The 11644-nt window shown below is 38.4% G+C and overlaps 1 protein-coding gene across 12 annotated transcripts in view; it reads right to left on the bottom strand.

Annotated features, from left to right (window-relative positions):
- Nucleotides 1-797: 797 nt before the first annotated feature.
- Nucleotides 798-11644, bottom strand: part of DOCK7 (dedicator of cytokinesis 7) — a 171458-nt gene continuing 160611 nt past the window's right edge. For 11 of the 12 annotated variants that reach the window (XM_077333499.1, XM_077333500.1, XM_077333501.1 and 8 more), the window contains 6 exons: nucleotides 9033-9122; nucleotides 7660-7896; nucleotides 5450-5593; nucleotides 4018-4124; nucleotides 3037-3204; nucleotides 798-1292 (listed from right to left, as the gene is read on the bottom strand). In XM_077333499.1, coding sequence (XP_077189614.1) covers nucleotides 1250-1292; nucleotides 3037-3204; nucleotides 4018-4124; nucleotides 5450-5593; nucleotides 7660-7896; nucleotides 9033-9122 — 789 coding nt within the window. In that variant the 3' untranslated portion in view covers nucleotides 798-1249. Of the gene's footprint in view, nucleotides 1293-2958; nucleotides 3205-4017; nucleotides 4125-5449; nucleotides 5594-7659; nucleotides 7897-9032; nucleotides 9123-11644 lie in introns of all 12 variants that reach the window. The other variant, XR_013230236.1, reaches the window with a different exon arrangement.

The raw sequence follows: 11644 nt of genomic DNA, 5'->3' as shown, positions 1-11644 counted from the left end.
TTAAATTTTAAAGTGCCACTATTTCTTAAGAGAACAGATTGTGTATCCCTGAGAAAATAATGGCCCATTAAAATCTAAAGGGGAAAGGCTTCAACTACCAGGTGCTTCTTAGCTATTCCTGTCTTCCCTGACACCACACCCAATTCAAATGTGTGATAACTTTGAAATCACATCAAGAAGACAACAGTAGAGTTGGAAATTACTGACAGCACCCTAAATGTTGGACATCTTACAGTATTAGTCATATTCAATAAGTATCAGCTGATGATTTCTGTTGAAATGCCATGAAATTTGATTATATTAGTAAACCACAATGAGAACAACATGGGGGGGGGGGTGGAAGACCATTGTAGATATTTGGTATAACACTGTTGAAACAGGAGTCTAAAAGAAGATAACAGTTAATGCTGAAATATTAGGTACTAAATACTTCAAATTTAACTGCAGTCCAGCCTTTCTCTGAAACATGGGTTTAACAGGAGCCAGCAAACCCCTGTATTTATATTTGCAGTGGTAGGCTCCTTTTCAATTCTGCCTACGAAGCAGTCAAAAGAATCTGGCTGTAGTTGTAATGGTACAAAACAGCATCTAAACTGGGCTGCTCTAAAGGAACTCTGGATCAAGTCTATAGCCAGTAATTTGAGGCAGAGATACAATACCCACATATTGTATGACTGGCACAAAAACAAGTTGACACTGACAGATTCCATGAACCAAGTGAAAAGATACTACCTACACACACTTACCTTTCTCTGGATTCTGCTATACGAAATATGGAAGTCTGATGCACCATGAAATAGTGTAAACATTCAAATATTTAATGGTACCATTAAAATAAACACTACATTAAAATGGTTCAAAATGCATTTTAAAGGCTCTTAATATAAATTAAATACATGTACTAAAAAGGGAAACAAATTTAACATTAGATGTTATAAATAAAAATGGCTGATGATGAGAGTACCTTTCAATATTAAAAAAAGTCTTTTTAAACAGTTGTGTTCAAGACAGTTTCACCAATATCTGGAATACCATTGGTGTTCTTTTTTTAACTGATAAATCTACATTAGATAATTCATAATTAAAATTTGGCCACAATGCTGCTTAAAGTCAATAAAATTTAGTCAAGGTGTCCATAATGAAGTCCTGAAGTTTTATTTCCAAATAAAACTTCATTAAAGGATCCTGGAGTTGGTAACACTGCACACTCTTTTTCAGTACCTTAAAAACATAAGTGCTTTTAAACTGCTTAGATGTCCATTTTGCGAAGGCTCATTCTGCTGAAGGAATCTCTGGAGAGGAAAAGAATAATGAGATAAGCCACTAACTTACCAATGGTGAAGAATGAGAATTATGTTTTCCAAGAACATTCTGCTATACAAAGACAAAGTTTGGACAAAACACTATGGGGATGGATCCCGTATTTGGTGTATTTAGCTCCTCTACAAAAAGCTTTGCTCTGATAGAAGAGATACGTTTCAACAGAGGCTTCCCTACCAGCAGGACAGATTATGATGTACTGTAAAAACAAAAGTTTTATTAGATTACTGCACAATAAGGGAGAATATATAAGCCCGAGGATCTCCCTAACTTTTGTTCAAATACAAACAAACATTGCTTGGATTAAATGACTCTGTCATCACATCTAAACACTTGTTCTTACAAACCAAAATTCCAAACTAGTTGCATCCTGGTTTTGTTGGGAGGATAGAAAACTACAGTTTATGATTTAGACTAATGGCCAAAAATATAAATCTTTCATTGGACCAATATTCACAATGGGAGGATGGAGGGAGTGCAGCAGCACAAGGATCCTCTATATTCATTCAGGAGATGACAAACCACCGCTTACATATAATACATGCCAAAGAATATGCATTTGGTCTATGAAATTAAGGAGTCCTAACTACTGCAGTAACCATGGTAAGGGTCCACTGAATGGGTCTTGTGTATGGTCAAGTAGTTGTAAGAAATCAAGTAACTGTGCCTCAGGTGGAAGGTCAGTGCAGTGCCATAACTAAGAGTGAAATGTTCCATTGACAGTTTTGCGTTTTGTGCAGATTTCCTTCATTATTCAGTAATTGGTATGATCTAACCAAAATTAAGTCATATTAAGGCTCACTGATTTCAGCAGAAACCAATTTTTGTGCTCTAGTTACAGTCCTTAGTACCAAAGTATATTTCTTCCAGAAAAAAAACAACAAAAATCTGTAAACATGGCCACTTTTCCATTGAATGCATACCCTCTGGAAATGAAGCTACATTTAGCGAATTTACTCTCAAATTCCAACACAGTAGATTCTGCAATATAACATTTTTGAAAAACACTGTATCTAAAGAAGTGGGCTCTGTCCATAAGAGACAATGCTGGCCTAAAGTTCTATTAGCCTTTAAAGTGCCACAAGACTCCTGTTTATTTCTGAAACGTGGGCCTGAAATCAGTATTTGAATTTCTGTGGGATATAACCACAGTATTCAGTCCTATACATCCAAGCAATTATTTTTTCTGGATTCAAGTCTGATTGTCCAGTGGAATAGCATCCATTGAAAATGGTAGTGTCAGTTGGCCCATCAGTCAAACAACATTCATTTGTTCCCCTTATATCTATTTTGTATACAAAAATCTTTAAAGCAAAATCACTTCTCAACATAAATTTGAACTGAATTTGAACATTGGTGTGGGCTGCACCAATGAAGCTGAACTGAATCTTCTGTATAGCTGCTGATGGTCAAGCAACACATCCAGTCTCAGTACCAAACCTCTATTGCTACCTATATGTTTTTCTGAAGAAGAATTGTGAAATGCTAGGGCACCTGGGATCCAACAAGCAGCATACGAGATGTTTGCCAATTACTGCATGCTGTATTCTGTCTATGGCAGAATGGAAAAACCACCAACCATTAGGATAGCTGCATAATGAGGAAATTATAAGTATATACTTTAGTAGGAATTCTTACTTTAATGTACTGTTTTACCCCAGCAAGATTTTGTTTTTCAAACTTTGATCAAGAGATGCTAAGATATATTAGAATGACCTGTGGCAAGAGGCAGGAAGCACTGCTTTGTATAATTGGGGGATTTTTCTATTGATCAGAGGCTGGAGTGCTTCCTTGAGACGATGATAATTTCTTTCAAGCTCCCGCTGATATTCTTTTTGGTCAGGGCCAATCAGGCTTTTGTTCTTCCGCAGAGCATCTTCACACCTAGAAAACAAAACCCCTTTCATTACTGGACAAAGATAAATTATGTCTAAACTTCCTGGGCTACAACCCTAATTGTACTTTTATGGAAGTACATTCCTTCAGAAACAATGGAATGTTCTTCCATGGCTATAGTGTCATGACATTGTGCCTAAGTTGACATCTATGCAGCAGGAACTTGGCTTTTCTAATCTTGGATTGCCTGAGTCACGTTGGCAATCTTACTTCTTCACAATTGGTCAAAATTAGTTTTATATAACATATAAATGGTATTCTCTTAGCATTTGGGAAATTAAGTGTTGAGCACATTCCGAAGCATTAGTGGCTTTCTGTTACTTTTATTACAGAAAAGAAGAGCTCAGAGCATCTATACTCACAATCGTCTTTATACAAGGGGGAGTCCCTGCACATATAAAGACCCATATGTGCACTGGAGTCATGGCCAATGAGCATAGGAAGAACAGACATTATTGCTGCTCAATAAATACCAATTATTTGGTAGTGTTTGTTTATGAAAGATGTGAGAAATATTTCTATCTCAATGATGTTTCCAAATTAAGTAGAGTTCATCTGATAAAACTTAGAGGCGAAAATTACATAGAACTCAGTGGCCCTTACTTCTAAGTAAACTTAAACATGATTTGTGTGAAATAGTGTAAACGAATACCAAGGTCATCCAGTTCTATTTATTATTTAAAAAGAAAAACTAAAAGAGGAACATCACAAAGTTATGCATATTTATGTTTATAGTCTACCAAGCACCAACATTTTAGACTAATTGAAAAGATGAATGGTTTAGCGAAAGCACCACAATACCTTTTTGTGAAGTCTTTGAAGCAAAGGCGTAGTTTGTTATGGTGACGGAAGAATTTTGGATCATTAGGTATTTCAGACAAAAATACCTGCGCAACTTCTAGTGGTCCCTTATATAACAGAAGAAGATAGTGAGATATTATACAGGCCTTGACTCAGAAGCTATGGAATGCACACAAAAATATTAATTACATGCAACATTTCTTTGGATCACCTCTACAACAGAGTCCTGGAAGAATGTCAAATAGAAGTTTGGAAAATGGCCTTAAAAAAATTGGGGGTGGGGGATCACTGGATTTTCTGGTAAATGGAGAGAACTATGGGGTGAAAATAAGAACAAGTTCAAATCCAGTCCTTTTAGATCTATTCAAAAGCAGAGATAGCCACTGTCATCTAGACTTTGCAGGCCCTTTCCTTCCAAAAGCTATCCTGCAGACAAGCCATTATCTGCACTCTCCTTCCCTATACAAGTTTCTATCATGAAGCAAACAGTGCAGAGTAATACAGGCTCTTTAAATGTCAATATAAAATACACTTCAAACTTTGATTTGCCATTGCCTTTTCTTCACTGCACGTAACTGCTTCCCTCCCTCACAAATGCATATACATCAAGGACTCAAATGCTGATTAAAAGTTATTTGTCTTCCTTTTTATAGTTCTTCCAAGTTTCATTTGTTCATTTAAATTCAAATTAACTTGATTATTTCTAATAAAAAAAACTGTGTGTGTGTGTGTAAATATAATACATGGAACTCTTTTCCCAAAGTGGATAAATTCTATTTTTCAGGAAGAATTAATGAATGCACTTTCATATATATTCCGAAACAAAATACTTTAGAACGGGGGTCGGTACACTCTTACCACTACACTACACTGGCTTTTGTGTGATGGTTGCTGTTGAACCGTAGCAATCAGACATACCTGGGTGCAATACAAATTGCAAGGTCATGCAGATTACATGGTACGTAGTGGCCCTGGCCCCAACTATTCAAAAGTCAAAACAGCTTCTGGAAAGGCTTCTTCTCCACCTTTTACTGACAGAAACCAAAGCTTGAAAGCTGTAAAATTGTTGTGGTTGCCTTGCAACAGTCACTGAGAACACTCATCTCTTAAAGCTACGAATACTGCTTCTAAAATTTCAGGAAGCATTTAAACCCCCAATGTATTTGTTGGGTTCTTTTACATTTCAGGTATTTCTGCAAAGCTGAGGCTTTCCTTAAATTAGACGAAGTATCTGTCTTGTCTGTCCATGTCCCCACTTTAAGAATCCACAGATGTGACTACATTGAGAATTAGATATAGTTATTTATAAAGCCATTTGTATACATTGGGTTGGATACAAAATACCACAAGACATTATTGTCTTTAAAAAATATGCTGAACTTTTTTTGCTGCCAATATTCTGTGATCAAGGGCAAATTTATTTGTACCTTACCTGATTTACTGTTGTGCCCACTGAACCCTGAAGCACCATTTGGAGCATCTTTGGATCTGCTGGATCTTGATGTGTTGCAAAAGCCAGCTCTTGGGTTTTTTTCTGCATATCCTCAATGGCAACTTCAATTGGTGTCAAAATTATCTAAGGAGAGAATATGCATTTAGAGAACTCCTTCATTGGCAGTAGTAGAAAGTATTGTCAAGTCACAGCTGTTTTATGGAGACTCCACAGGGTTCAAGGCAAGAGAAATTTGGAGGTGGTTTGCCATCGCCAGCCTCTGAATAGCAACCCTGAACTTTCTCAGTAGTCTCCCACCCAGGTACTAACTAGGGTCAACCCCGCATAGCTTCTGAAATCAGGCTAGTCTGGGACATCCAGGTCAGGGCTACATTCAAAGGGCTCTACGCTCTGCCACCACCAACTGGCTAATGGTCCCTGGCCCTAAAGATGCCCACCTGGCCTCGACTAGGGCCAGGGCCTTTTTGGTCCTGGCCCCCACCTGGTGGAATGAGCTCCCGGAGGAGATCAGGGCCCTGACGGAGCTAAAACAGTTCAGCGGGGCATGCAAAAAGGAGCTCTTTCGCCAGGCATTTGGTTGAGATCAGGCTTAACCAAGAACATCTGAAAGGCCCCTGCTCCCTCCCTCCCAGAACTCCATCAATGCACTCTAGACCTGTTTGCACTGTTCATTGTTTGCACTGTTGCACTATTACAATTATCTGTTATTGGTATTAAGGTAAAGGTAAGGGTATCCCCTGTGCAAGTACCGGGTCATGTCTGACCCTTGGGGTGACGCCCTCTAGCATTTTCATGGCAGACTCAATACGGGGTGGTTTGCCAGTGCCTTCCCTAGTCATTACCGTTTACCCCCCAGCAAGCTGGGTACTCATTTTACCGACCTCAGAATGATGGAAGTCAACCTTGAGCTGGCTGCTGGCATCGAACTCCCAGCCTCATGGTCAGTCAGCTTCAGACAGCATGTCGCTACCTGACCACTCTGCGCCACAAGAGGCTCATTGTTATTGGTATTATTGTTCAGTTATTTATATGCTATGGACTGTTTCATGTATTGTTTATACGTTTTTATGTAAACTGCCCTGAGCCTCCAGGGAGGGCAGCATATAAACAAACAAACAAATACAGTTCTAATTCAGGGGGGATTTGGTAGGGGGTAAACATTTTTTGTGGATTTTGCTGTTCATTTTTCATCTGTGCGTTAACTTATTAATAGAGTCTAGTCCTTAAAACTTGTTGATGAGTTGTAACCTGCCTTGAGGTAATGTCAAGACTGAAATATTTTTAATAAATAAATTTAATCTCTAAGATACCAAAAATTATATTTCAGTTCTTGGAGAAAAGCAGTCTCTAATTGGCAACTATGTATACAGCCATTCACAGGCTTGTTCTAAGAGGTCAAAATCCATCATGCAGGTCCCAAACATTATGCTTCTATAACGGAGAAATGGGGCCTAAATTAGTCAAAAAACAAGTATAAAACAAAAATATGTGATCACTGGACAAGGGTTGATTCTCATTAGCTGAGATGGGTTGTTTCTCTTATTAGCTGTCTTTTGAAAGACAAGTATGTGGTGTGCCAAATACTTCATATGTGATTCTTTAACAGGGTAGGGAAGATGAGACAGCAAAGGCACCGGCCTGTGAAGGACAGCCACCACACCAGCATATGTTGTGAAGAACGCTGCTGGCCTGCAATGAGCCAATATTACAGACCAGTTTAAGCCACAATTCTTTTTTCAGGAACATTTCATGAAGGAGGAACAATTTTATGAACCAGGTTTCCATGAGAAAGGGCCTCTTCATGCTGTAGGCTACTTGCATGGTGGAGGGCATGGGCTCGTATTGTTCTACTCAAATGCAGTGTTGCTGATTGAATTAACAGCTGAGCTAAGAGTCCTTACTAATGGGCAAATTCTTCCCATTATGATTGCCTCTGACTTTTCTCATTTTATCCTCTGTCAAAATCTCAATTGTCATCTACATGAGGTGAAGACTTGTCTGTTTCATGTTAAGTCCATCATAAAAATAGCTAGTGAATTCTACAACCGAAGTTAAAGTTCCCCCTTTAAATCCTTCCAGACTAATGAATGAAAAGCAATTAATTATCTGTAATAAGTTGTTTTTACATTAATTTCTCCCCAGTCTTAACACTTCCTCATTTTACAGGGCAGCAGATGCTGGGGTCTCACCTCTTCTTTGTGAATGACATTTATCCTGGTTTTAATATAAGGAAAAGCATGTGATGTTGTTAAGATCGTCTTCCTCTTGAACTGCTCATGCAGCTCACCATGAGCTCTGCCATCCAAGGTGAAAGGCGTACAATACATGAATCGCCGCAAGTTGTAGTTTTTATCAAAATAGGTTATCCTGTCCTTCATTTCATAAGTATCAAAGTAGGGCTCCACATAGGTTATTTGAATATAGGCCTGTGGTAGAAAAATGGACTAATAAGAATACTCCATGTGCTATTAACAAGCCCATCAACTACTGCTCATCGTCCTCACCCATTTTGGACTCCGTTCCGGTTGTAAGACTATATTGTTTATTGAAACAAGGCGCATTCCATAATCAGCGATAGTCAGAATCTTAACTGAGGGAAAGGTCAAAGTGAGAACCTTACAGGGACATGAGGTGTTCATGGAAGAACAGAAGACTTAAGCAGGAAGGCTAGAAGAATGGTAGAAAGGCTGAATGTAACAAACAAGTAGCCTCTGTTCCTGAGGTGCTGACATTTTTTCAGGGCTGCATTAGTAACGTAAGTGTCTTTGGAATGAAGCTGTATGCCATTCATCCACTATTAAGACACTGGCACTCCTCTTACATTCTTGTACTCCTCATACATATTCATTGTGTAAGAACTTCTCCATCATTTGGTTGGTTGACTATGCTGAACCTTTCCCAGTCAACAACTAATAAACCCTGGAAGGGACAGAAATATTTCTCAAAAATATTTCTTCTCCTTGGATTATATACTTTTATGTTAGAAGCAGAAGGAGAAAGGAAAACTAAGCACAGCTAGGAGAAAAAGACAAGGCAAAAGGTAGAACAAGAAACAGCCAGTAGTTTTTACTGTATTGGGTGTATCGTATTTACCACACCTAGCTTTCTCCATATGTTGGTGAAGGAACCTTTAGGATTGTCCACAGATGGAGCTCTCATCTACTGAGGATTTCAGTGTTGCTTATGAATGGTTAAAAGTATATGTCACCGCTCCAGTCTATCAATGTCAACAATTTCATTGCAAAATGGAACATATAAACATCTAATTTTCTGTTTAATATCTAAGAGATACAGCTAAGCACTGTGTTAAAATAAAAGCAAGGAAACAAAATAAGCCCTAATTCTGCACAATAGCACCAATTTCGAGTGCCTGGAATATGCTATCTACAGAAAGCAGGTTTAGAGAACCTTCACAGAAATGACTTTGGAGGAACATCAGTTTATATGTTCATTCACTTCCAGGGGAAGATGGGAGAGACTCAGCGATCATACCAGATTTGTCAATCCATACTGGATCCAAGATACAGCTTCAATTAACTTAAACCTGATTTAAATTTCCTACCTTGTTGGCATCTAATTTGCATTTGTCAACAGGGTTGGAGTCTTTAATAACTTCAACAACATCTTCACCAAACCTTTCTCCATAAAATCCCTGAAAATGATAAAATTGGAAGTCAAGATGTTAAATGAGAGCCAGCATTTTGAGTTAAATCATGAATTCAGAATAGCTGCACCTCTGACTAGTGTATAACTGGTGTTGAAAAAGCCTGCAGAACTAAGAAGAACTAAGATTATAGAAGGGGGGATATGGAAATCTAGATGCCCAGATAGGAGTACTAGATTACTTCATGGCATTTTGTTTCCTTAGGCAAAGAAAAATCCCTTCCTTAGCCAATTACACCATGTATATGATGATGTTATCCGTTCAGTCGTATCCGACCCTTGGTGATTCTATAGGAAAGTTTTTGCCATACGTTTCTGTCAATGACTGCTTCTTTTAATTGGTTCATGGTCATCCCTGTATCGGCTTTGATCATGTCGAGCCAGCGGATCCTCCTTAATGTCCTACTGTATTCCTCAACGTGGTTTGGAGGTGAACTGCAGAGGTCACATCCCGCAAGCCAATTACAGAGGCACGGGGAAGGACCTGCCAACACACCCCATCTTTTTTGCCAAGAAAATTCTATGGAAAGTACCATTGTATATGCTATACAATAAAAAGCAATCAGAGTGCAACAGAACAGAATTTAAAGCTTGTGTATCTTACACTAAAACACAACTTTTTTCTGAGTCTGTAAAACACCATATTAAGTCCCTATGTGTATCATGTTGTCCTTCTGATAATGTAACATTTCATTGACACACTAGTACAATCAGGAAAAGGCTTATAGGTGAGGAAGGCACCTTTGTCATTTTCCCTATATCTTTGCAAGCAGAAATGTTGATTAGATATTCATTAGGTGAAGCTTTTCCTACCATTCAACTATACCAGGAGAAATGTTTCACTTGTAACTTTCCATGTTTCAACTTGCTTGCACAAAACCAGGGTTATTTTAAAAAGAAGATCACTCCAAGGAATAATTCATTGCAAATCATAAATTCATATCATATTATGAATAATCCTAACAATAGTATGATTTACTATACTTGAATTTATTTTAATGCCTCAACCCTACTTTTTCGTCTGCAAGTTAAAAACTAAATACACTATTTACATCCCTTGCAGTATGTGGCATTTTGATGTAATACCATTCACTGTGAACTGAGGTATTTTAAAACAGAAATTAATGTGGAAGAACAAGCAGAGCAATGCAAAGCCCCAAAGGATTCATCTGCTCAGTTAAGTATTAATCGTTTCGATAATGTTCTTTTTAAACTAGGGCTCAGGTGTAGATGTATTTAATACAAGAGCTTACTCTTAGCAAACTGAATGTGACAAAAGGGGTGGACAGCATCAAGTCCATGGGAGTACTTTGTTCAGGTACTCTCCTGCTCAAGGGAGGAGTAATTACAATGGCCAAGAGAGTCATTCCATTCATATTTCTGTGCATTAACACAGCCCACAGAACAAACACAACTGTCTGAAAATAAGGGGAGGAGCCACTTCAAGGCAGGAAAGTCTTTACACTGCTCATTTTAAAATAAAGCATTCCTACAAATTGGGATCAAGCTTGCAGGAAGAAATATCAACAACCTCAGATATGCAGATGATACCACTCTAATGGCAGAAAGTGAAGAGGAACTAAAGTGCCTGCTGATGCGGGTGAAGGAGGAGAGTACAAAAGTTGGCTTGAAACTCAACATCAAGAAAGCAAAGATCATGGCATCCGGCCCTCTCAATTCGATTGAGGGCAAAAGAAGAAGGGGACGACAGAGAATGAGGTGGCTGGATGGAGTCACTGAAGCAGTAGGTGCGAACTTAAATGGACTCCGGGGAATGATAGAGGACAGGAAGGCCTGGAGGATCATTGTCCATGGAGTCGCGATGGGTCGGACACAACTTCGCACCTAACAACAACAACAAGTCCTCATATCTTATTTGTCTGTCTTGTATGGACCCCACTAACAATATCTGACTGGACATCTTTAAAAAAAAATTATCTCAGTCCCCCCCACCAGTTTTGTAACTGCAAGTTATTTATACATAGTGGAGGTTTTATTGGAAATGTCTGATTTTGGCATGTGACTACTCTTTTAATTATAAAAAGGCTGTAAACAGAAGGACCTAAATCTATAAGATTATGGTTCTAAAATAAAGCTGCAGTTCAGCAATGGATATGGGGAAGGATGACTAAGCAGTCATAGAAAGTGGCCACCTACAAGCAGTGATCATGGGTATACCATGACTTTGCCTAATGTTTAATTTATATTTAAGGGTAATGTCTCTATATGTTCCAAGCATCTGTGCACTTTGGAAATACACCAACCAGCCACTGAAATTTTCCAGCTTAAAATACAAATTAAAGAGCAATCTGGCAGTCTTACAACAGCGCTGGATCTACTGATTCTTCATTCCCACCTCAGACCTTCTTCTCATCCTCATGTAGTTTCTGGGGATTATTCATTAAAAATAATATTGAGTACTTAAGAGATCTGATGATAGGCTTCAAAGTGCAGGCAAAATCTGATGCCTTCAAATTATGACAGCAGTGGTTAAACAGGATTTCCAGTGGA

Source organism: Paroedura picta, chromosome 4 (genome assembly GCF_049243985.1).
Source record: "Paroedura picta isolate Pp20150507F chromosome 4, Ppicta_v3.0, whole genome shotgun sequence".
In the NCBI taxonomy this organism is placed as follows: Eukaryota; Metazoa; Chordata; class Lepidosauria; order Squamata; family Gekkonidae; genus Paroedura; species Paroedura picta.
Note: the sequence above shows the minus strand (reverse complement) of the source record. Positions and strands in the feature narration are given on the sequence as shown.